At 39.1% G+C, this 27,577-nt stretch overlaps 1 protein-coding gene across 1 annotated transcript in view; it reads right to left on the minus strand.

Annotated features, from left to right (window-relative positions):
- Window positions 1-235: 235 nt before the first annotated feature.
- The window catches only part of LOC103765802 (opsin-5), a 28,811-nt gene continuing 1,469 nt past the window's right edge, over window positions 236-27,577 (minus strand). The window contains exons 2-6 of the mRNA XM_008932764.2: window positions 21,365-21,570; window positions 6,919-7,018; window positions 4,691-4,795; window positions 1,537-1,760; window positions 236-871 (exon numbers count right to left, since the gene is read on the minus strand). Of these exons, the coding sequence (XP_008931012.1) occupies window positions 431-871; window positions 1,537-1,760; window positions 4,691-4,795; window positions 6,919-7,018; window positions 21,365-21,570 (1,076 nt within the window). The 3' untranslated portion in view covers window positions 236-430. The remainder of the gene's footprint in view (window positions 872-1,536; window positions 1,761-4,690; window positions 4,796-6,918; window positions 7,019-21,364; window positions 21,571-27,577) is intronic.

Below are 27,577 nucleotides of genomic sequence, written 5' to 3' on the forward strand. Positions count from 1 at the left end.
GAGGGCCCGTCTTCTACAGCTGGGGCTGTGCAGCACCACAGAGCTAAAACAATCTTCTATGGCTGTAACTGTCAAATAGCAAAAGACATATTTGGAAATGTAATCTGGAATTGAAAAAAATTGGATAGGAACATATTAGTTATTTTTGCTAGCTAATGCTCTCCTCAAGTCAGTCTTTCCTTTCCTGCACGCACGTGAAAACCAAGTGTTTCTGGCACTGGATGTGCTGCCCACATTGTAACATACTTTGTAGCATTTTGTACCTACATAGAAGGAAAATATCACTTTGCCATCTGATTTGCTTGAGTTGCATAGTCATCAGTGCTATAGCAAGAAACAGATGGAATGGGAATTAGGAAGTCACTCAAGCACGAATCTGAAGAGGGTCTTCCTGAACAGAAAGTGTGTATGTATTAAGTAGCTGCAAAACTTACAATCTATCACATTCAATATCAGGGTTATTAGATGGTGTATCGAGAACACCAAAATACACTTCCCCCTTTGCTGGAGGTGGGGTATTGGTTGGACTTCCCACCCCGGAATCAGGGCTTGGTGCGGGGTGCATTTCTGCTGCATACTTCTCTTCTTTCTGAGAAGGCTGTGGTTGTTTTTGCTTGAGGTTTTTGAAACGTTTGAGCTTCACAGGGTCCTTGACTTCCTTGGCACAATGGAACAAGATGAAAATGTCCTTCCGAAATTTGGAGCTCATTCCAAAGTAGATAATGGGATTGTAAAAGCTAGCAGACTTTGCAAACAAACTGGCAAGGATGCTGGTAAGGTTGGGCACAGGGTGACCATAGGCTGACCATATAGAGATGACAGCATATGGTGACCACGCAATAATGAAGGCTGTGCAAATGACAATAGAAACCTGAAAGACAGAAGAAGAATAGTCTTAAATCTATTCTGGAAGACTACATCAGAGAAACAATACACTGGGAATAGTAGCTTGAACACTTGGCCAGAAGGGAAATGTTCAGGTAGCCCTGAGGGTATGGCTTACAGGAGAATACAGGCAAGCAAATGGTTTGCTCTGATGAGTTCAGGCAGACCTGACTTCAATATATTGAATTTTGGCATTATGGTGTGGTTAGGCGATACCTCATCTAATGGAATGAAAATAGCTACGTTCCCCTGTATGTTTATATAAATGCAGAAGGTTTCCAGTAGACTTAAGTAAATGGTAAGTAAATTGAAAACCTCACTCTAACTTCTGAGTATGCTCAGAAGTAATGTAACTTCTGAAAGAAAACAGCATATGCCAAAGCAAATTTTTGGGTTTTGTGCTATATAACCCACTCCAATTATATTTAGATTATTTTTCACATGAGATGTAACACCAATATTAGCCAATTGATGCAGTAGAAGCTTTAAACAAACTTCATATTCTTCACTGAGTTCAGACTGTCACTAGGGGTTATAACAAAATGAAATGCAATTGATTGGTTTTGTTGTCTTCTGTTCTAATTAAGACCAATTTTAGGAAAGACGGATTTCATTAAGGTAGATCTCAACCAACATGAAAGCCAAACTTACCCTGGTGACATCTCGCTCTATTCTCCTCTGTCTGTCTGTGGGATCACCCAGTCCTGTTAATGCATGACTTAGTTTGACAGTATTGATAATTGACACATATGAGAAGACCATGACTGTGACAGGTAGGAAAAAACAGCAGATAAAAATGGAGATGATGTAGGACTTGTAGATTGTAGAGAAGTTTGCTTTCGCCCAGTCTATCTCACATGTGCCATACATGCGATCTGGAAAGCAAGAATAGGTTGGTGAGCATTTTTAGAGTATTTATCTGCTTTTGAGTCACTAACTTTTCAGTTAAAATGCTAAATTTTTCTTCTGTTAAGCACTAAAGAATAGATTGGTCTTTCTGATTTAATGAGACATAACTCTGTTTCCTACAAAAACAATTTTTCAAGACCAGCTAGACTGTAACAAGTTTTAATGTGTATTATCATTCTGTCCAATTTGTATTTCCAGTGTAAATCCATAATGCACAAACTGTTGTTTTAGGATAGAAAATTGTGATACTTTACCAGAAAAAAAAAAAAAGAGTGGTCTTTCAGTAGGTTTGATACTCTTGAGTGATACCTACTTTTATTTGTCATAATACTCTACATAGTAACTTCCTAAAATGATCACTGTAACAGCATAACAAGGAATTCCAGATGCAATATGCCAAATGTAAAAACTCACTACTTACATAGCAAAGTAGGAAATAAAAACATTAGGGCTTCTTGAGGCAATGAAGCTTTTATGGCAGCAAGAGCCATGAAAGAAAATTGATACAGTTAATGATTAAGATTTATGTTATATAAATATAACTACTTCAAAAGATAGGAGAGCTTTAGCTAAATGGGAAACACAGTCCTGCAACACAGAGTTGCATACTTTTAAAAATGAAGTCAGGCAGACTGCAGGATCTACACCTAGTGGGACACTAGCTGATCAGGTACTTAAGGAAAAGGCAGTGGGAATAATGTGCAGTCCCTGGTTTAAATACTTTTATGAATAACAATTGACTTCTTTAGATCCTTTTGATGTGTTTGTAAAGGTGTCCTGATAGAAAACTTGAGTTCTATTACATTAGGGGTTCTCTGCAGATTGTGAACTGTGGATTTTTCTTTTTAAGTGGAAAAAACTAGTGTTTTTTTCTGAAAGCTATGGCAGCAGATTGAATTACAAATAAATGAAGCATGAACCAAAATTATGTAAGTCAAGTATTAACAGGTCCTGGAGATACAATACTGGTGAAGACTGCATGATTTAGCAGCAGATCTCTCCCTAACATCCAGTGATAATTCTGAAGAGAAAAAAAATTCCTTAACTCCTCACAGATGATAGGAGGTTTAGACAGGATGAATTAAAGGAGCAAAAGATTAAAATCTCTTTTACGATTCTCATAAAAAATAGCTCAGTATTTTTATCACCAAAAGCTCTAGGTGTTGCTGTCTGGGTGTGTTCAGTAATAGAAATAGATTTCTATCTCCTTTGCCTTTTTCATCTGTAGACCTCAAAATTCAAAAGTATAACCATAAAATCTGGATTAATTCCGTGTTTCTGCTTTGTGAAAAATTTTGACTGAAGAATGAAGGCAGCCTCCAGAGGACACGGAAAGAAAAATCCTGATGCTTTTTCTGATAAATGGAATTCAGAACTGTGTTTTCTCCTTCCACAGGGGCACTGACAAGTAGCATTCCCAAAAATCACTGGGGTCCTGAGGACCACTGCAGCTACTGTGCAGAAGTGAGAAGCCTGAGGCAGCCAGGTGTAATCTGCTGTGGTCTGCTGGTACCTGCTGCTGGACTTGCCATTGCTGGGCTCCTGCATCTCCATGGATGCCCTCAATAGAAAATGTTTAGAGACAGAGAGCCCAGGAACATAAAACTGCTGTGTGTCTCAGTAGGGAAAAGCACTCCTAGAAGTGGTCTTGAAAACCACTGTCAAGGAATTGAATTCAAAGTACAAACTGAATCCATGGGGACACTTTAATACCCTGACAAGGCAGTGATGCTCAAGAAGTCCCTGGCTCCAGTTTAAGGCCAAAAACAGGCATCAGAAATCATTCTACGAATGAAGAGCTACTAAGATTAACATAAAAAGAACACAGATCACCTGAAGATACACAGAAAATTACCCCTCCAAACCCACCAAGTTTATGTCATGTCCAGATTGCAAAACCCACAAAATTGGAACAGTCTAATAAACAGTTTGAATTTGTCTCAAACCAAAGATCCATTGGTTTGTGAAGAATAGAAAATTTAAGCAACCATAGAAATGGATGCTTTTCTCACACCCATCCATATTTCAAGGCCCCAGAGATACCTCACCACTTATGTGTTTAATAACTAAGAGGATACATGCACATAGCTGGTTTAATAATTCCCCATGGATTTTGTGACTTCTCGAAGAATACAGAAGCCTACAGAATCCAGACAGGTAAGTGCTAGACAATATCAGTCACATGATTTCAGTTGCTGGGACTCCTGTATCATTACCATTTGTTCCTAGATATACATTTTGTTGAATTTTTTGAGGCTTAATTTGAGACATTTTCTCCAGCTTTTCCTCATGAGGAAATATTCTCTCCTGGGAATATCCCTTAGCCATTGAATTACTGCAGTGTTCACTATACAATTTTTTTCCTTTTTTCCCCTCCTGCTTCTTTTTTGATATGGCCTTATCTTGCACCCTAATCCTTTCTTGGACTGACAAACTGTCCAGTATCTTTTTCTTCCTTTACTATGTTAGTTTCATATTTTCAACAAACTGTTTCTCCAGATCTTTCTAGCTTGTCTTATTATAGTTTCAACTTTAACTTGCTGGAACTTGTGTTCTTTTCTAGCTTCCTAATCTTGACAGTTTTTGAAGGATGTCTTTTGATAGTTTCTTTTATCTCATTGCTTAACCATGCCAAATATTTCTGGCCTCTATTTTTTTCATAGGTAATATGCACTTGATCCAAGTCTTTCATTTGATACCTTCAAAAAAAAACCCTCTTTATAGCTGATACTAAAGCAGGCAACACTCTGTGAGTACATCATGCATGATGAATAATTTTCTTAGTTTCACTGATAGTTGGTCTGCCTTATCACAAACAGCAAGAAAGCAAGGTAAGTGTGTTTGTTCAGTTAAGTGGAGAGGTGCCAAATAAGTACAACTGAAAGATACCTGTTACCTGTATAACTGCCCCAGCCAAGTAATGGAGCTGCTGACCAGAAGAAAGCTGCTACCCAAATGAGAACCAGAGCCACTGTCATACTGCTGTTGCTGATGCAGTGACCTGCAATGGCATGCTTTTGTCAGAAAATAGTACTTAGAAAAGCAAACATATCTCTGAAATCTTAATGTACATCTATACCAACACCCAATAAGTAAAATATGGCTATTAAAAAAAATTAAGACAAAAAATGCATATTCATAGGAAAAACTTGATTTTGAAAGAATCTGTCAGGCTTGTGTTTAAGGCCATTGAACAGTGGAAATGAATGGCTTTTAAGCAGGAGACAATGAGTTTGATGAGCACTGCAGAATTAGCAAATTCTATGTTAGACTTATGTTTTGCAATTTTGTAAAACAGAGAAAACATTTGTGTTTTAAGTTTTACATAGAAACAAATAAATTAAGTCTAAATTCAGAGAATTTTCTCATGTACTTTAAGGTTTTCCCTGCTAAAAAGGAGAAAATTGCTTAAACTACATTAGCCATTTGATACAAATGATTCATTCTGTCCTGCTGTTGCCATATGCTGTGGTTATTTTTTCATTTATGTGGGAAATACTTGTGCATCCACCAATCTCAACACTCCCCAACATTTTTTTAATGTTATATTGGGTACTTTCTAAGATTTCTTCAAGAGTCAAACATAAATTATGCACACCCTCAGATGGATATGTGGTACAGCTTCGCAAAAGAGAAACATGGGTTTTAAATGACTTCATAATATGAAATGAATAGGAGATGTAGAATTATATTAGAGCCAAATTCTAGCAGTTTCAACAGCAGTTGGTGTTGAAAATTAACTTCAACAAGTCTTTCATTACAACAAACTGCAGAAGAACTTCTTGTGGAAAAAAGAGCTCCCTGCAGAAGTTCTTTTTACACCTAATACTACTCGTGCTATTAGAGAGAAAAACTCATATGGTGTATCCTTTGTATTTACATGTGCCTTACCTGCAGATTTTAATAGGTTCCTGCCTGAAAGATGGTACAAGCCAATCATAACAAAGTCATGAAAACTGATCATACATTGTCTGAAGATCAGTGAAAGGAAGACTAGGGAAAATTTGTGGTAGGTGCAGGTATAAAGAAGAGAGATTACATACGGCTCTCAGTGGAAGTCAAAGTTTTCAGCAGGTGGAAGACACTGGGCAAATGTTGAGGAAAAGTTTCTACTGATCCTGTGAAAGTGAGTCCCTGGGGTGAGCATAATCATAAAAAGAGGTATAAAGGGGAATGGGCATGTTTATATAGGCTTGCTGATGAAGGCTTCACAAGATAGAAAATGTGTAAAGGATTTCAGACTAGATTTGTGCAGTGGGACACTCATATGCCCTCACAGAGGCGTTTATACCAAAGATTAATAAAAAACAGAGTTCAAAAAAACAGAGTGGTGAGCAAAAGGTTTCTAGCGCTGGAGAGAGTAATGAACTGGAGTTGTTTGAGATATTTAGGTTACAGATCACCAGGGCACTAGAGCAGGAAGAAGTGTGGGTGCAAGAGTGTGGTGATGATGCTTTTGCAGATCTTGGAGACAAGCAGGAGACTGGGACGGTCCAAGCAGAGTTGGGTCATGGTCAGTTCTGGGGATGGCAGGAGTAATTTTCATCTCTCATGGTGTGAAAATGTCCACTAAGGGGAGGCTGGAGAGGCATGTGGGGATGGCAGGCTGCACAGTGCTACAAAAGCTGGAGGAAAGACACACTGACTGAATGTTCCCAGTGCCATCTGAAGCAGTCCATGATGCCTTTTGTGCGCAAACCCTGGCAAAACTCTAAAGAGTGAAAATGTTTGTATGTAGGGCAGCCTTCTGAATGAAGGATCTGACTGGAAACCTCCCAAACATCATCTCATAGAAGATTAAATTCATTGTTTCAGATCCAGACGATGATGTATCACTTATGAGCAATTGAAGTTGTATTTTGAAGAATACAGAGGGTCAGCAGGACCTATGGTATCTTTGGCACAAGATGAATTTAACCCATGGTGACCCAAGTGTAATAGTAATAATTTGACTCTTACTGGAGTTAACCCTGAAAGATTCTACGGAAACATGTTTGCAATGTGTATGACTGCATTATGTCCTGGTTTTCAACTAATTTAATTTATATTTAATATAATCTGAGAGAAATACAGATTTGCACCAGGTTCAGTGAAAGCAGCATAGGACTTGCCTTTATTCCTTACCTCTCTCAGGATGGCAGCCCTTGATATAGCGAGTCACACTGATCACTGTAAGGGTATTAATGCTAGCCAGGCCAAAGAGAAGCGTCAGGAAACCATCAACCTGTAAAACAAAGCAGTGCAGGATGTTCTTTTACTGTAGAGAGCTGAAGGGGAAAAGAACCACAGGAATTTCTTCTGTCATCTTTATGTTAATGATCTCAAAAGTTTTTCCAGAAAATCAACTACCAGGGAAATACAAAATGTCAGGTGCAGTTATCTTCTATAGGATCAGTGAACAAGTAAATGTTCAAAAATTATATAAGTGCTCTGTCATGTACATACAGTAAACAAGCAAACACACCCTTAAATCTATGCTTCCCCTAAATGACTTGCCAAATGAAGGAGAAAAACTTTGAACTGAAAAGAAGAAAACCCCTGAATAGGCAAAAATGCACTAGATGCAGCTGCCCCACTTAGGCAGAACAAACATGCAAACTGATCCTACGACATTTATGCCAAAGAAGGAAGAATGTAGGGGTAATGAGCTTGGCTGAGTGAGAAAAGCTTTTAAAAATATAAAATAAAACCTAAATCATTCCAATAGATTGCGCCTCAATGTTTGGTGCTCATGGTTGCCAGCTATTTATTAATCCCTGATCCTCGTCACCTCTAACTGATGCAGGCAGAGCCGTACAGCTCTGTAGGCTCCTGCTGACGTCAGTGTCTCAGCGAGATCACAGGGTGGTCACAACTCAGCAAGCTTCACTTATGGATATAAGAAGGAAGTTGCTGTTGACTGTAGTAGAGAGGGATGTAGCCATCTGCTAGGGAGCACTGTATGATTGGGAAATGATCCAGGGAAAATGCTGAAGGCAAATCCTTTTTTTTGAAAGTTTGCAATGATATACTAAACTGTCCAGAGCAGAGAAGCTATTGGAGGTGCCAGTTTTACATCAAGTGAAGCATGAATATTAAGCGTCTCTGGTCTGTCACTTGGCATTCAAATGGTAAAGTTATCAGTGGAAAGGCACATCATTATTTTACAGGAACAAACTGTCTTTGTGTGAATGGGCACAAGTCCCATGGAATTTGGTTTATCCCAGCTCTGAATCTGGGGCTTTAATCCAGGCTTAAATCTAAGACCATGGCAGATTGTATAAATTAAATTGGGTGAAGGGTTAGGAAAGGACTGCTTCATCATTTGTTTTACCGGTGTTTTTTCTTACTACCTTCTATAGACATTATATATTTCTTAATGCCAGCTTTTACAGACCCACCACATTTTAAACCCATGCCAGGCTTGCTCCTACAACAATCTACACGCACCTGTGTTCTGCTTACAAATCAGCTCATGTTTGGTGTACAAATGCAACCATGTTTAAACCACAAAACAGACTTCCTTGGATGTTTCAGCTACTTGGTAGAAACTGCACTTGGCTGAATTTGACCTGTTGAGTGCTGTGGAGGTTGGTGAAATACCTGGATGTGTAAACGTACTCTGCATTTCATTAACCTTATTGATGCGAACAGCTGTCACTTCTCCATTTGTTCTAATAATGCTTCATAGATGCATGGCCAAGGACTGCATAAAATTAAGCAATTGCATTAGTTATTGGATTAGAAAGGAAGCAGTATTTCAACAATGATGCAAATAAACACTTTGAAATTAAGTCTAAAGAGCTATGAGATTGAATGCTAAAATAGCAGGACAGGCTTCTCGCTATATATCATAGCCCTGTGTTGAAATTGGTGGAGTATTCCTAACACATATCTGTGTATGATTTATCACTGGCAGATGATATTTTTCTCCCACCCTCCTTCCCTGATGTCAGACCAAAGAGAGACAATTATATTAAGTGATCAGTTCAAACAGCCCTTGAGCACACTTATAAGGGAGGAAGGTGTGTCTAAAAATACACTCTTGTCCTTTACCATTTAAGGTAAAGCTGTCACCATAAGAATAAGCCTAAATGTTTTCTTTGGAGTGGTATCTTGCTAAAAAATGCAATTTTATCTAAATCAACTTAGTTTATAGGACTAAGCCACTGTCAGTGCCATGTCTCATTTCCACATTATTTCTTAACAGCACTTCATCAGATCAAATTACTGTTGCTTCTGCCACTATGGGGGTGACCACCAGAGATGTTACTAGGGCCATATGGTTAGTAAGTGTCTAAGTGGCAGCAATCTCCTGGGGCTAGCTGTGCTCACTGTCCCCATGATGGCCACAGGCTCGGTGGTTTAGGAACAGGTGACAGGGTGACATATCATGGAGGAGAGGGAGCTCTGGGGATGACAAGAGCTCAGATGAATTGAATAAAGGAGGTAAATTGTGGCTCTGAAGCTGTAGAACAGCCTATACAGAGGCAACACCATCTGGAACATTAAAACACAAGAGAGCATCCAACAGGCTGCTTTGGAAGCAGGATTCTCAAACCACTCTTTCCCCTGCCAAAATTCTATTAGCAACAAGTTACCTCTTGAGCTCAGCTATGCATACACCATTTCCCAGCAAGTCTATCAATTCTGAAATTCTTTTATATTGGTGTCACTTAGACGTATGTCTTCAGAAGAGAACAAGAAATCTTCCTCTAGCTGTAACCAACTTACTTCAAACATACATCTACTGGATATGGAAGAAAGATCTCTGCTACTTTTTCTGCTGCTGAACAGACAATTTTGATCATAGGTGGCAAGGCAGCTGCTTGGAACACAAAGTAGTTACCAACAGAAAAACTGTTTTAATATAGTACCAATTTCTATAGACAAGATTAATATCTGTAGGTTACAAGAATGTGTGATAATTTTGGTTTTCTACATCTTTAAAGATATATGGAATGACAGCCAAGGAAACACTAGAAGAGTAGATAACGTTTAATTACTTTGGAAGATGGATGCTCTTTCCCTTACACAGTTCTGCATTTCCCTTTCTTTTATTCTACCCCACAGCCAGCCCCGTCCTTCCATAGTTGTAATATTTCCTCCATTTCTGTGTAATGAAATGTTTTCTTTTCTGTTATCAATTATGATCAGATAGCAGCAGTGTTAATAGGTAATAATGAATTCTGACATAAACACAAAGTTAATTGCATGGTAATTTTGGTTCACCAGCTTTCCTTTTTACCCATTAAGAAACATGATTAGATTAGCAGTTTTAAAAGCTTTTCTCTCAGTGCTATACCAGTATTACTCCCTTGGCTATATAGATACTCATGGAACTTGCTCATTATCTTTATGCTGCCTGGAAGCTATGACATAACTGGAGAAAAAATTGTGGTTATTTTCTGCTTTGTACTTGTGCCTGACTTTAAATCTCACTAATGCTCTTGGTGTACTATTTACAACCCACAATACATAAAGCTCCTATTGCATGCAAATTCACTGACTTCAACACAGGGAGAGTCAGGAATCCCCAGTGCACTATCAAAGTTTTGGCTGTGAACTTGGGTGTGCCCCACTTATACTACCTTTAGTACTTATGAATCCCTACTGATTCATAAGAGCTGTCTTCATTTAAAGCAGAGTAAAATATAACCTATTGTTCTTATTATTGGATTAATCAAGATTTCATAGCACAAAAGCAGATTCCCAAAATAGTGATTTCATTTCAGTTTAGGCCGAAATATTGATCTCACCAGCCAGAAAGGCTGCATCGCTCCCTCCTCTGGCCAGCTGGTGAATCTTTTGCAATTTCCCCAAGTCCATTTGTTTCCCTCCAGAACCACATGTCCTGTCTTTTTCTTCTGTTGAAAATGAGATAATGAGTATATAAAGAAAAAGATAAACTTTAAACAGGGATTATTTGTCCACAGCATATATTTAAAGTTGCCACAACAATCTGTCTCAAAATATTTTTTGAATACAGATCTGATTATTCAGAGATCATAATGTAAATAAATAATGGCAACAAATCTCCTTTCAACACCAAGAGATAAAAAAGCACCTAAATCAGTCTTCAAGAAATACACTTGTAAAAGCAATTGTAGATACTTTTGATTAGATGTTTTAAAATTAAAAAAATTGAATATTTTAAATTTTAACAATTTCTTAGTTTGCAGTAAATGCAAAAATATCCCACCTGAGTCTGAAGACAACATAATTCTCCCATCCCTCCATATACAATAATGTGTCAACAGAACTATTTTGTCACATGGAGGAACTACTGAGATCCATAATCAAAATTAGTCTTCACAGAAGACCAAACTTGCAATGCACGGCATTCCTAAAGCCCTCAAATAGTTCGTTTAAGATTTCCTACAATACAGGAGGAGAAAGAGACTTATAATTTACTACAGTTTCCACAGCATCTTTTGCTCATGAGACATGTCTCTGCTATGGTTGCATTCTGCCTTTTAAAATGTCTTAGTAGGCTTCAAGGGTAGCTATTCTTAGAGGTGATGGCATTAACCCAAGCCATGGTAGGTAAACAATGAGAACTGATTTGCTACAGGATTAGATAGTTTAAACTGTCAAGTGACAGCATCAGACACTCAGTATATTGCACTCACCAAGTGATTAAATCTTTCTGTTGGTGTTATATGTTCTAAAGATAGGAAAAATATGAATGCAGTATTTAGGCGATATTATTATGTGTATAGATATGTAATTATGCTGATTATACTATATGGTTAATGTACATTCAATGCCACTATTAATATATGCAGGTCAGGTTTTGGCTTTAGTAATACTGGAGAACCCAGAAAAAATCAATTTGTTTTCTTGTAGTTATTTTAGTTTTGTACACCAGGATAATCAAATGAAGCTCAATGTGTATTCCTACTTTAGGCTGACTTTTAGCTATTAGAGTTGCAGCGTCTCAGTTTACAATTTATAGTCATAGTAGCACATGCCCCTGTCAGGGAGCATGGTTATGAATGCAACAACCCCACCAAGAGCATATCATTTAATGAATAGATAGAAATTGCTTTCAGAATTTCCTTAGACAGCCTCATCAGATTATAATCTTATTTCAAGTACCCCATCTCCAAATGCATGGGAACACCTGCTATCTAGATCTGGGTAGAGGCCGTGGGACCATGGAAGGTTTAATGTCTCTCCTGATCCCCCATGAAGAATAAATTGGGAGCATGTAGCTCATACCACCAGATGATCCACATACAATGGAAAGATTCCCATCTTCAGGTTAGATGCTGAATTGCCATTGTCTTAATGTGAATTACTGTAGAGGGAAATTAAGAAGCACTAGATAGGAAACTCCAGCATTGTCCTTTGGGAATATCTGTGCTACACTGTATAAAACTCTTTCCAGTGGGCCTAGCCAAAACTCCTCTCCACATCAGTGATGTAAAGGCAAGGCTTGTCTTTGTGGCCTGTGGTGATCCTACTCTGATAAATGAGTTCCATGAACATCAGATTAAAGTCACGCTTTTGTTTTCGAAGTGCCATCTTTGTCTTTTCAGATTATCATGCTGAATGCTTCTGGAGGCTTTCATATCTAAAGGGAATCAGAGGTCCCACCGTTCACAGACTTCACCAGAAGAGCCCAGAGGTTACAAGTGACTGTCCACATTCTCCAAAGTACAATTGTTTGTGCTGTTTCCCAGCAAGAAGGAATCTGTTTATGTAGCCACCCTCTAATACAAGAGTCATCTCTGATTGCTGGATGAATGTCTACCAGTGAACTGCTCATAAAGCCCCTAGAAAAAAGATAGAGCAGGTTAGTGATGGTACCATCTCAGCTGTGAGTGGCCAAGACAGGCATATCCTACATCCTTGAAAGCCTGAAAAAGCTGCATGGATACTAGCAGATATCCTCTTAGGTTGGTACTCATCTCCTATGGACCCTGTACCAAAATAACCAGAGAAACAGACAGCTTCTAACAGGAGAGTCACAGGAGTGATGATAGTCAAGGGGTCATGATAGCCCAGGGAGAGCCTGGAAAACTTTGTAATATATACAGGTTATTCTTGGCCTTACAGCTACCTGGAAACCCACCAGGTGCAATGTCATCCCTTCTGCAAGGACAGTTGTGTGGAAATTCAGAACATCATGTCATATACAGCTCATTACAAGCCACAGTCATCTTGTCATTGATTCAGCCAGCACAGGATCTGGCTCAGGATGTGAATTTCTTCCTACACACTAGCAGTGTATTGACTTAATGGAATAGATATTTGTGAAATAGAAGATGAGTAAATGTGAGGTAAGACTATTTAAGATATTTACAGATATTATCAGGATGATATTTAAGATTCAAATTAAATTTTGCTTAAAAGTCAGTGAGAGGATGTGGCACGCAGGCAGGAGCCAGAACACCAATTGTTCAGCCCCATGTTAAGAAGATCTTGAAAGACAAAGGAGGGATGGACAGCTTTTTTGGAGGGAAGACATTTAATCTCTTAGAAACACATCAGCACAGAAGAATGAGGAAGGCTACTATTTTCCAAATAAGTAAAAAAGGAAAGGATTTTTCAAAGCCCTTTGAGAGGAAAAGTAAGTGCAGAAATTAAAGCTAAGGCTGGTTCTGTAGGAGCACTATCAGGCAACCAATGGCCTTTCCAGGCAGCAGCATATGGTCTGACAGTTCTCGGGTGTCACAGGAGGGGCTACGTCAGACTTGTTAAACAAGGAAACAGATAGTTTGGACATTCATAATTTTTAAAGTACCAAATATATAACTTCCCTAGTTTGTCGCAATTGACTGCAGAAATAATAATTTAGAGGAAAATGAGGGAAAACTCATGGATAATGAAAACTGGCGGAACTTCCCTGCAGTCACATTAGTTACACTGAAATGATCTTCTATGTTGCTAATGGTTCTGTTTGTGCTAAGGCAGTTTTTCCCCCCTTCCCTGCAGATGAAGTATTTTTCTCATTAAAATTTAGCTCACAGATGTCTACATGAGTTGCTTTAATATCTTTGACTGCACTGTGCACACTCTACAGATTATATCAAGGCAGACCAGAAATAAAGATATAGGGAAGACTAATATCTCTGCAACTTTTTTTCTTCAGTGTCCAAATCTCAGTTGCACAAGTAAACAAGAATGAGGATACATTCTTGTGTTCATAATTGAGATATAAATTTGTTTCAGAAAAACATATCTGCGAGAGGAAGACTTAGTAGCACAGCAGAGGTGAAGTAAAGGGCACTCTTTTCTTTGAATTTGCATTATAAATCAGTCTCCACATCCTACCTTTCACAGTGAATCAGTCTGCTGAGGTGAGCTGAATACAAAGGTAACAGTACACAGCTTTTCTCCAGCACTTTTAACACCTGTTTTATCTGTTAATGCTCTTAGTGCCAGCTCTGTGATTTAACTTTGGGTTATTTTCATCTTACTGAAATGTCAGGAATGATAAGCTATATATAAGTAAAATCCCAACACTATCACACCCTAGTACTGTGCTAGGATAGTATATAACTATTTTTCACTCCCTTTTACATTTTGTTTGAATTCTTTTAATATCTTATAAGTAGATAGCTGAAAATTTTTCAACTAAACAGACATTCCTGGGCTATTATGATTTGAGAAAAAAATCTGTTTTTTCCTGGCTCACTCTCAATCAACCTGCTTGGACACTGGGATATACAGTGATATTGAAAGATTTTTTACACCAATCAAGATTGAATTAGCTCAATCTTTGGGTGGAAAACCTCTGCCAAAGTTAACCTACTGCAGAAAACTGTGCTAAGGAGAAAGGTGCTCCTGCAGTGCAGTGGAGCCAGAACACAAGTGAAAGTACAGGTGAACTCAAAGTGTGTCTGCACAGACTGGTTCCCATAGGAAGAAAGAGGAGGAAAAACGTGGAAGAACATTCAGGTACTCTCAGATGTGGGCAAGGACAGTCATGGCAACCATCACTACATCTCGCAGCAGCAATCTGGGGCAGAGTGTGAGCACGAGCAAACCTTTATCCACCTCAGTGGACTTACTTTTCTAGATGAACAGCTTCTGGATTTGTGTGGGGTTTATGAGCAAGAGTTTTGTGGTGAGTAGGGTACTCACAGAGCTGGCTAATGTGGAGAATGAGAGGCAGATGTGGGGATGAGACATACACTCAAAGGGTGCTTGTTATATATGGAGTGGGTTGAAAACTGGATTATTTGGTGAAGGAAAAAATGAGTGGATGATGGAGCAATGTGAATGGATGCTTAATATAGAAGAAGTTTGACAAAAAATGCCTACAGATACTGGGCAGTAGTGACACTGTCTGCCATTTTCCTCCGTAATCTCCCCAGTACTGGTAAGGCAGGAGAAAGAAAATTTATGAGGTTTCATTTTTGTTCTTTCAATCTGACATTGTTATCTGGTCACACTGACTGCTGAGCTACCCCTGGTTGCTCATCTCCCCCAGAACAATACCACATATGGTAGTATGTAAACGTTTATTGTATTGGTATTTACATAATGCATAAAATCACTAACTGAGTCAAGAGAGTCGATAGTCTAGCTAAGTAAACAATTGGTTGGTTTTATGAGTTATATTAAATGGACAGAAATCAATGTTCTCCAAATCTACTCTATTTTAAAAAAGAATATAAATGTCTTTAGTGTTTTTGATTTATCAGAAGATTTTATTAAAAGAAGAAAGTATTAATTCTCTGTTTCATCCTCAGACAAGATTTAGCAATTTTTTACAATGTATGTATAGGAAAAGAGATAAGTCCTTCCCCCAAAACTTCTGAAAAGAGCACATGTATTTTCATCATACTGTTCGCAGGATTTCCTACTTCTGCAATTTTCATTTTGGCGTTTCAGAACCTCAGCTCTAATTTTATAAAAGATAGACATTACTTCTCAGAAATGTCATACTAGACCTCTGAACATATAATAACACCAAAGATTCTAGATGTTTTTGGGTGCTAGCAAGACGCGTTGACTGGAACTTGCATCTACGAAAGAGGATAAGAGCTGCTGTGCTCAGCCTTGTAGGCTTTGGTCATTTCCCTGGTGAAAGGAGGGTTGTGGCTCCAAGTTTGGCTCTTAGATTGGAGGTGGCAAAAGCTGGTGAGCAAATGAGGCTTCTAATATAGCCAAGAGAACAGGGTGAGGGGCACATTTCACCTCTCTTTTGATTTTTAAAGTCTTACTTCTTGGTGCAAAAGATTGGGATTTCTTGGTATTCACAGCCATATCCTTCCCTTAACTGTGCAAGACCTTTTAAAAATTAAGCAGTGTCACTGTAAAAAGCAGAGGGACTGCTGACCCATTCTCACTTTAGCTCCATGGAGTGTGTGGGAGAGCTGGATTTACTTTTCTCCATCCAAAGGTGCCCAGACCCACATCCCCATAGCCCCAAAAATATTCATCATAAGGGGTTGTCCTACTATCCCTAAAGCAAACAAATACTGGGGCCAAAGACAAAAAGAATCTCCCTACATTAGTAGTCACACACCTACCGGAGGGAGGGGAACCCTCCTTGTCCAACAGCAGCATTGTTAAAGCAGGGATATTGCACATCTAATCTAGCTTTTCTTAGGAATCCCCATTTAACTGGGATTTCAGCTGGCAAATTGATCAGCTACACCACCACAACTTGGAAAATCTACTACAGTGCAAGAAATCCTGTACATTTCTGTGGGCCATGTACTCCTCAATGCATGCACATGCAATGCATGCACAAGTCTGATGCTTCTAGAAAATTTTTGACTTCCTGGCCATGCCAGGAAGTGCCCTTTCAGGATACACATACAGCACATAGCTGGTGCTTTCAGGCAACTGTGCACAAGTGTATTATGGCTAATGGAGTAGGACAACACCTGCGTGCAGTGTGGGGCTTACTGCTGCTCACCACAATGCCAGTTGTTTCTGTCCAGGGTATGTCAGACAAGAATACAGAAACATTGTGTTTCCTCACTGCTTTGTAGTAAACCCAACTACAGGGTGAGACAGTAATTTCTCTTTCTCTTTTGCTCCCCTCAGTGTCTTTATTATTCTGCACAACACAAAGCAGTTTCAGCAGAAGAGGGTGAAGGCAGGTCCATCCAGGCTGGCCCTTGGGATGGTGAGGGCAGGCTGCAGGGACAGAGGCAGTGGGGGTGGATCCTGTCAGACAGGCTACTGTGGTGCTAACTAATACCTCAAAGCAGAACTTTTTTTTTTATGTTTCCCCCTGAGGCTGTTTCTGTGCATATTCAGATCTGCTGGGGATGCTCTGGCACCATCTGGCTAGCCAGATGGACCGGGAATACCTAGGCTGATAGTGAGGTGAGGGCATCTGCCATAATAGCGTCAGCCAGCACGTCAGTGACAGTGGGTATGTCCGTGACGGTACCATGACCTGGAGATAACTACGTTGTGCTCAGCCAAGACACACCTCAGATGTAAGAAGCAGTCGGAAATAAATAATGTTTTTTTCAAGAAACCTATACCAAGAGAGTGAGCACATGATAAGAGCTGTCAATTTTTTTGATGCTCAAAATAAAATTCTTAAGTATTTATAAAATTGATGTTAAAATAACCAAACGGTACTATCAAAATCTAAAATAAAATCAGAAATTTAGAAGAGTCAACCAGTGGAAACAAGTTTTAACTGAAGTACCAGGATTATGAAGGATTTCAAATCCTAATGCACTGCACAGCCCATTCTTGGTTTCAGACATGACTGCAACGGACGTATGGGGATCAGATAGGTTATAATCCTTCCCCTATATTTAGAGGCTTCCTGAAGTCTCCATCTTTTGTTGTATTCACCACATGATTAAGAGATACAAGAAAAACTTTCTGTCATTTGATGAATAAGGTTTAGTAAAAACTGTGGTGCTTACCTGAAGAGAATTAATATTTTTTCTACTTCCTACATGTAAGAACATTTGTACACAATGTTATTTAGAGGTTTCAGTGCAACTTCTAATTCAGTAGAACAGAATAGAACAGTAGAATAGAATAATAGTAGAATAGTAGTAGAATAGAAAAACATATGGGAAGGACAAAAATATACCCTGAGGTAGCTTTTCACTAGAAGTATGGTAAGTAGGGGAAAAGAGGCCACTTCATCACTGGCTTACATTTTCTGATCTGAAATTTACCATACAAACTAGTTTACTTACTGATAATATTACCAAAGACTAAAAAATGAATGTGCTAGAGACTGACTGTCCTCCCCCTGTTCAGATCAGGAATAAGAGGCAGTGGTAGAGCAGAGAAGGGATAAAAAAGAAGTGAAATCAAATTCCAAGAGCCACACTTGGAAAACCATATTTGTACACAGCATTCAACAGGGGCAGCATTTGGATACAGACCCACCACACTACCTCATTCCTGAGAGAAGAGCTCTATCAGACTTCGAAAAAAAAATAAATGTTTGGCATGGTGAAGAAAAGTGTCATTTCTTCCATACAGAGGAGGAGAACAGGATCACACCTATCTGTCCCATGCAGCAGGTGTGCAGCAAGATGGTCCTTGTAGCTGGAGATACATCTTTTGCTACAGAGAGTTTTCAAAGACTAAGTTGATTTGAGAGAAGTACTATTGGTCTGTCTTTCCCCCACTCCCTCTAATTGAAGCAGCCAAGAATGGTGAACTTTAATTTGAAAAATTTTACCTGAGGACACAGAAGGAGACCCAAGTCAGAGGAAAACAAAATAGTTAGGTGGATTAAGTGAGGTGAGCTGATGAAAATTCTTCATAAACAGAAATGACAGGCTAGCTTGGGAAAATAAAATTTCTCTACGTAAAAGCTGACTGATCAATAGGAGCAAATGTGTAGTGAACCAGACAATGACAGAAAGCCAATTAAGGCCATCCTCTGGACTCAGCAAATCAAACCAAGTAAAGGAAAACACACGGGCCATGCCAAGGGAAGAGCCACGTTCATGTGGGCAGCAGCCCAAATTGCTACCTCAGCTACTTGTAGAAGAGCCTGAGTGCAGTGAGGGAAGCAAGAGACACTGACTTTGAGGGGTTGTGACAGAGAGCATGGGCTTTACCTTCTTGGCACCAAGCTCCTTACTTCTCATGTTCTAGATGTGAGACCCGTTCTGATCAGACTACAAACCCATCATATTGTATAAATACCAAAAAGCAAGCAATCCAAACACTACTGCGGTTCAACATGGAACACTTTTAGAATGATCTTTGTGCAGGCTATCCACACACACATGGGAACATTCACATTTTTTTTTATGCACAGAAGTTTCCTGTTATTTCTGCACAATATTCTTCTTAAAAAACAGCCACTCTGTTTCCATAACCTAGTTTTCATCATTGGTTTCTGTTTGATCAAGCTTAATAGTTAAGATGGATGTCAGGGTTTAAACATATTTTGGAGCCCACCCCCTTCCTCAAGACAGAACAAAATCTTGATTGAAATGGGAATCCTACATGATTTTCTCTCAAAAAGCTATAACTGGTTTGACCACTCAACAAGTCACGACCAATTTAGACTATTAATTCAGAGTACAAATTGACTTTTCCAGATTACCACTAATTTTTACTTAGCACTAGTACAGTATACATTCCTATTTTGAATGATAAATGCTAACTTTTAGAGCCTACAGACGATTATCAAAGCAGCAACTTTAATGTTCTGCAAATCAGAGTGTTAATAAAAGCCAATGCATTATTAGTGTCCTGCACAACATCTTTGGATCCCAAAATTTTGCTGGATATCCAAACTTTACAAATGAATGCTGTTTAAAACCAGAAGATCTAAAAAAGATTACTTAACACAGCCTGACCAATGAACTGTCTGAGTGCCCTAAAAATGCTATGGTCCACTTTTCTCCTTGTAAAGGCAGTTCAAGCACAGTGAGATTAAGCCCACCTCCATCACATAAAGTTCAAGCACACCTCTATCCCAGTATTTTTACACCTCAAAAAAGAAAGTCTGATCATCATAACATGTCTAAACAACTCCAAGTCAGTCAAAGAGGGATTCCCAGGCAGAGGCATTGTGAAAGAAATCAGTAAGGCTGCTGGCAGAGGTTCCCATGGAAATCCAGAGGTACAGACACAGTGTGCCATGCCTTGTCAATTCCCGTGTGTGCTGTTTTTTACAGCCACAAAAAAAGGAATCACAGTGTAAGCAAGTATCTGAAAGAACTTGGAGTAGGGATGCAGAAGAGTCATTTAATATTACCTCTTTCAACCTGTTAGGCTGTAAACATTAAGTTATGCCACAGATCTTGGTTCAGGATTTCACACTGAATGGCTTAACCTTTCTTACAGAGGAAATCTGCAACAAAGATGCAACAGAACCTGGAGATACAGATTTTACCTTTCCTTTCTTAGTCACAGCCCCAACCTTCCTTGAAATAGGGTGAAGATGAGCATCTTTTTGCTTCTGAGTGTGGGAATTAATTTACAGTTTGCAGGTGTGTGTTTATTTATCTGATAACTTCAAAGTTTTCAATTTTTAAAAAAAGTCAAAGTTTTTTCTCAACAGACCTTAGATTGCAATTGTAGGTGTTCTCATTAGCAAAAAAGTAGATTTTGCTGAGGAAATAATTAGCTTCATTTTGATAAATCCTTTTCTGCCAAATGACTAGACATGCATTTTAAACAATAAAATAATTCTTTTTAAGTTCAAGCTACACCTCCTATGCTAATCAATCTTCAATGGGAAACTGAAGTTTTCTCTGCAGAAACTGAACCTTTTTATTGAAAAGGAGGGAATATGAACTGTAAATGTTCTTTCATTTGTGCTGCACAATAGCTCAACTTCCTCTTTGAAAAAAAACCCCAAAACACAGAACACCAAGAAAAGAGGATTATTTCTTTCTCCCATTTCCTTCATCATGACTTCTTTTACACCTTGCCGTAGGCTATCCTGTCATTTTCAGATTTTTGATTCCCTCACAAAACAGAGTATAATCTTTCTCACAGATGTTACTAAAAGCGCCAGGAACCAGGCTTGTGCTTATCTGTCCATGGGGTGCATTTATATTCTGTCTATGCACATATGTTTCAGAATTAGCAATAACTTTTCCAAGTTCTCCAACAAAAAGCTGCCTCCAAGTTCAGGGAAGACTATGCCATTAAGCAAAAATACTCATTCTACTACAGGCAATGAAGCAACCAAGAATTTAGGAAGGCGATTGACAAGTTACAACTGACTTAGTGCAAAAAGTTGTATGCTAAAATATATGGGTATGCCCAAATGCTGCATGGAGACTTTGCTCTACATGCCTTGTCAAGTAAGAGTCTACATTGCTTTAAGCCAAATGTTAAAGTGCCAACAACCAGGTTGACTTCAGGTGAGCTGAAGACAAGTACAGCCTACGCCTTAGCTTTCCAACATGAGCGTGAGCTCTGACATGAAGTAAAAAACCCCAGACTGGTAAGAACTATTGCAAATATATAGGAAAAAAAACCACTGAAAATTCATCAAACACTGATCAAATGCATAGATTTATAGGTGTAACAAAACAGAACACTGCCCTTTTCAAAGGTCAGTCACTATCTCTTTTCATTCTTTGGAAACTGTCTGGTTATTTATATACAGCACACTCACAGAAATAGCTGCACTTGTTTTGCCTAATTAAGTGTAATCCAATCTTACCTGGCAAGTCCATATTGATGTGATAATGAATCCATCATCTCTGAAGACATTGAAGATTTCAATGATCCCTCGCGAATAACCAAACACGGAGATACTAGCATCTGATACTGCCAAGTTAAATGTGAGGTAGTCAGTAGGCTGCAGAAGATGTCTTTGTTTATACAGGACAAAAATCACAATGCTGTTTCCAAACCAAGACAGCCAACCTGGAAAAGAAAAATTAAATCCATAGAACTAGATCTTTAAGGTCCCTTCCAAATGAGGCCATTCTATGATTCTATAATATAAAAAGCAAATAAAGCAAGAAGCAGCTGAGTGTGTCAATGTATGACATCTCTTCTAAAATTACCCTTTTGCTCCATTAGAAGCATATTAAACCAAATTATCCACTAGAAAACCTAGGCATGGAGGCTTTTTGAGTAGCTGGGTACATTTCAGAAGCAGGAATGAGCGAATAACTTCAGTAATAGAACAAACACAAAGAGCTGCTGCTGCAACTGTCAAAGATCCACACTTTAAGGGCCTAGAGAAGTTTTTTTCCATAAGTGGATGAAATTCATGGAGGTGAAATTCATGAAGATGTACTCATGGAGTGTAACATCTGGGGAAAATAGGAAGGAGGAAAGATTGTTAGAGCTAAGCAGAGACTACAAACAATCTGTCAAAAGCTGCATCTGTTTAGGTACCTTGTACACAAAAATGGATACAGAAGGTTCATGCACATAGCCAGAGAGCCACTTTACCAGTCCTCTCTCGAGAAGGGCAGCTAATACAATTAAGTGTCTTCTCTTAGCACAGTCTAGGATCTCCTTGCAGCAAAGTCTGTCCCAGATGGGAACATTTTTCAGTAATGCACCTGATAATCCATATGAAGCGAATGTTTTTAACAGAATTTTAAAGTCTCTTTTTATTTATTTTTTAAAGAAAATTGTATCCTCTCTTACTCTCCAGGAACAGAGATGCCTGACATATGTATGTCTAAGTTTATAGAGAAAATACAAGGGAGATGACTATAAAGCTGTAGAAAGTCAGACAATTACTCAGTTGGAGAGACCTAAGAGTTTCCAAATGTCCACAGCTATTGCTCCACTCATTTTCATCCCACTTTTTGAGATGACATAGGCACGTGGAAATGAACAATTTTTAACAAAATGTTTATTCGTAAGTGTCAAACTCAGTGTTGAAAATGTGGTTTAGCCTGTGAAGGGGGTGGTTGCAGGGTGGTTGATGGAAAGGCGCTGAGCAGCAGGCTGGGCAGCACCAGGCTTCCTGCTGGCTCCTGTTTCTACCCTACAGACCAGCTCTGCCACTTTTGACATTGGTGGCCTCACTTCACCTTGGCAGGGTGGAGCAAAACACGACCTCTTTTAAGTGTCTGCAGCCTAGGATAGGATTAGGAATGCAACACCTGGTGGTTTATGCCAGGGTATGACACTACCAGGCGAGTAAGAAAAGAGCTGATCCACAGCCCTCTATCCAGACACGAACAATAGATACCTCAGAGCAAGGCTATTGTATATTAACACAGTGAGAGATGGATATACACAATAAAGAGGGATGTGACATGATGGTATTACACAGCATCTCTGGATATCAAAGGAGTTCACAAGAGAAAAGATGGCTGGTGTGTTTAATGTTACAGCAAGAGGGCAGTTGCTTTCCTCCAGGAAGCATCACCTCATATGTCAAGAACCCAGCACTTTACCACCAGGCTGCCTTGGCTAGGAAGGGAGGGGAGAAAATTGCCTCTTGAGTCTCCAGGCCATGTGGGAGTATCAGGATCTGAAATGCTGATGAGCAAGTCATTCGTTCTGCCAACAGAGAAGTTGGGTACATACCCCATGTTGAGGTGCTCTGGATACTTTGGAGTGGGAGGGGAGGTGGTTGATGGGACAATCTCTGTACGGTACTATGAACTGCTTTTTCTGTGGAGCAATTTCCTTTTAATAGCTTCTCTTTGCAGCATTGCCAAGCTGCTACTGCTCTGTCTTGCTTAGTAAATGCATATGGTTTACTGAAGAGCTTTTGAAATGCGAAGAGCTGAAATGTCAGTATATGGTATTAACCAGAAATAGTCACTGGTGCAATGATACACTGAGATACACACATATAATTTATATATATCTCATTATAAGATCAACAATGATAAATACATCTTATTCTGGCCACTAGGTGACAATGTTTCTTAATCAAGTCTTGTTTCGAACAACTGGATGCACTTTAAGTCAGGGATTTTCTGACTATTGTCTGAGTCTAGGTATTATAAGTAGGCAGAGCAGGGCGCTGGGGGAGGAAGATTTTGGAGCGCAAAGGGATTGTCTGCAATGTAAATATGGGAGTTGTGTTGCTTGTGTATGTCAGTTCTACCTTCTGTAAGGTAGGATAATTTTCGAGTCAGTAGGCATGAAAGTTTTTTTCCCTGTTATTATGAAGACATAGTGCTAAGATGGCAGACAAAATAAAATTACACTCCTTGTAAACAGCAAAACTTTTTTCAACACAGTGTAATGTATAGGAGGGCTACCCTTAAAGTGTCAGACACCTGCCCTTCCTGGGAATAGAGCAAATTCCCCTGAGCCTGGAGGGTTTTCAGTTAAAGTATCTTAAGAAGAAATTGAGCAAAATGTCACATAAAACAACATTACACTTTTTAGATGGAGACAACAGAGACACAGTGTTTTTGATAATTTTTTGGAACTACATTCACAAACCGAGGATGGAGTTGAGGGAAGCATTGAGGGAGATAAGGTTACAGAGCAAGTATGACTTCTGCAGGTAGGTATGGTCCTTTAAAACAAAGTACGTGGAGAACCTGCACTGGCATATCCAGTGCCTAAAATGATCTGTCTGGGTAGTAGACCATATTAACACAAGGATTAAAAAAAAAAGACATTGAAGGAACTCAATTCTCAGCAAATCACAGACTAACAAAAAGAGTGGTCACATAGAAGTGCTACCAACTACAGTAGTGACTGTGGGACACTGGATCTCTGTGCCATCAGATAAATGTGCTGGTCTGAGGTTGCTACCTATATTGACTCACTGATTCAAAAAAAAAGACAAACCACCCCAAACCAGAAAAACAACCGCCCCCAACTGAAAAAACACCTAAAACCAAACAACCTCTCTCCCCTAAAACCATAACATTGTACTTAGACTTACTCTTATTAGACATTATTGCATGGCCTTCTGACAAGAATAAAATAGAAAAAATGGGTGTAACAATTCACTCATATGCAGTTTAAAATGTACATAGAGCCTTAAGTGGAAGAATCCAAGAAATGAGAGCAAAAGGTGTTTCACTGTCACAAACTAGACTCTTCCTTCAGCAAATAACCTTTGTCTAGGATATAAATGTGACTGAGCATTTCAATACAGAGCAGGCATGAATGAAGTCAGTTACTGGTTCAACTACATATACACAAGCCAAAATGCCTCTCCGAAGAGATTTGCTGTAAAAGATTTTCAGCCTAGGAAACTTTATTTAAAACAGTGATAAAATCCAGAGAATTTGCAAAGCTGTCATTAACTATTGCAACTGTGAAGTGACCCTGCTCTGTTTTCAGTCTTTGCTGCCAATTGTACACACACGATATCCTGTCCAGGGCATATTGCCAATTCTGACAGGAAGAAGAAGTCATCATGTTTCAGACTTGACAAAGCGTGGAGAGATTATTTGTTCAATAAATGCAATCATTTTGTGGATGAATGTTCTGTGAATAGTTTGTTTCCTTTCTCACCTTCTTAGATTTATCTGTCAAAGTCCCAAAATAACACTCATTCTGTCACTTGTCAAATAACAGTTTACTATTACCATTCAAAAACGTGTGCCTTTTAAAGACATGTTTGGGTCTTGTGGTCTGTTCCTGTTTTCTGATGGGATTGGTAATGCTCTCAGCATGTCTTTCTGATATAAGCACTCACAAAAAAATCAGAGTTTTTTCTCTAAGAAATGCTCTCTCCCACTGGCTTAAAATTTCCTTTTATGCCAAGTATTCATTCTAACAGTCCCAGTTAACTGTGACACTAGGGAAAACAAGCATAGAACAAATTGTGTATAAATGTGGGGAAAAAAACAACTTACGAATTCCAACTAATAATTTTGAAGAAAAATATTCTTTATATTTTTCCCCCATATCTAGCAGCCAGCAGCAGTGGACAGTACTTTTAAATTGCACCTCCTAATTTAAACTACACAAGGATTTTCCACAGTACTACACCTCATAGGGCATAGGGAAAACCGGATCAGATGTAATCCTAGCAGAAGGACAAGCTTTCACCTGTCTGTCTCTGACAGTTCTGAGCTCATTGAAGGGAAGGAGGGAAAGAGAGTGCTGCCTTCAGAAAGAGGATGCTGACGCAGATGACCTAACGAAGGGTAACTCAGTGGCTGCTATCACTTGCAGATAGTCCCTCTGAGAATGGATCACTTCTATCCAATTGGCATTGCATTTTCCCCACACTTTGCTGTTCTCCTGGCCAAAACAATAGCAAGGGGAGTGATGAAATAGTGACTTGGATGCCATGAAGCAGCACAATGATCTCAAAATCCATCAGCATTTGCAAAACACACTTTGATGATGATTTGCTTGTGATGTTAGTGTGCTAAAACAGTGAGCTCAGGTTTCTATGCACTGTGCTGAGGACCCCTTGTCTGGATCCAAAACTGCCTGGCTGGTGTGTCATGTACAACACATATAGTAGTGTCCTGTCTATCACATATGACATCTGTGCAACCTGTGACCTGTGAGAATTTCCAGAAGGGGATGCACACAGAGGCCTTATCTCAGCAAAAGGTGTTAGATCATGGTTCTTGGGTACTCACATCCTCAGTCAATACTATGGGAAGACTTGGCCTAAGATAATGATTTTTGGAGTTTATCCTGTGAAGGTGAAGAGATTCAGAGGAACTCCATCTTCAAGATAAGTGCTAACACCAAGCACATACATCCCTTTGCTGCTGGAAATGCATGTCAGAGTTTGCAAGAAGCTGCACTGATATATTAAGACTCAAGAAAAGAAAGCAGTAATTATGGGAGTTTAATCATTGAAGCTGTTTTTCGAGGCATCAAAAACCCAAGAGTATCAAATATGAACATCTTTGGAGCTTTATGTAAGGAAGCATCCATAGACTCCTGCTAATACAGATTGTCTTGCCAGATCCCTAAAAGGAATGGAGGTACAGGAAGGTAATGCATGGACTGGCCTTTTTCCTGTGCTGCCAAAAGGGCAAGAGGGTGTCTGCATGACAGACTACTTTGTTCTACCACATCCCTGGATAGACTGAGTTATTGGTGTACATAAAACTAATAGCTGTAAATTGTTGTGGTTGGTGCTTGCAGAAGTGCGACACTAGATCTTTGAGGAGAAAAAGACTTGAGGACTTTTCCGGTTTATGTGTTACCAACAGATTTTTTTCCAAAAGTTCTCATTGCAAAAAGGTATACCTACATCCATGAGTTTTAACCAGATCCACACTACACTTAAACTGGAGTAGTGCTACTGCTGCTTGTACATACTTTGCTAGAAATGTGACTTGAGTCTTAAATCCAGAGATAAGTTTCAAGAACAGCATCTATGACATGCCAAGTACTTTTAAGCTGGGCAGAAGGATCTGGAGCAGTCAAAATCCAATAAACATACAACCTAAAGGCTTAGGCACCTATATATTTGCTAGAAGATGTAGGGTCACCATCATGAAGCAGCAGAGGAAAACATCTCTGTTGGTCGACAGACGGAAGAAGTTTGAACTACCAGTGTGATGCAGAGGCAACACTAGGAGGAATCACTAGAGTTGGGAAAGTATTAATTTGAATAGTGATGGCAAGACCTTGCCTGGATGCCATATTCAGTCCTGCCTATCAGGCTGTTAGGATGATATGCTGGGATGACAGGAGAAAGGATATTACGACAGGAGATAAATGAATTATAATTAAACCTCCCTGTCCCCCCTTAAAATCAACCAACCAAAAAAACCCAAACACCTAACTGCTTAAAATAAGAACACAAAAGTTAACCTTAAGGCATGATTATACCTTCAGGAACACAGATCGACCATAGGATGTTAGTTGCAGGCAGAAAAATTATTTCAATTAAAATGAGTGACAAAAAAGGGTATAAAGTTTGTGTGATCACTTTAGCTAAGAACTCAGGGAAAGGTTCCTATCCTGCACAGAAACAAAATGAAGAACAGGCTTTCAATTGGAAGAGTGA

The sequence above is a fragment of the Manacus vitellinus genome, unplaced genomic scaffold (genome assembly GCF_001715985.3).
Source record: "Manacus vitellinus isolate BGI_N305 unplaced genomic scaffold, ASM171598v3 scaffold_8_pilon, whole genome shotgun sequence".
NCBI classification, from domain to species: domain Eukaryota; kingdom Metazoa; phylum Chordata; class Aves; order Passeriformes; family Pipridae; genus Manacus; species Manacus vitellinus.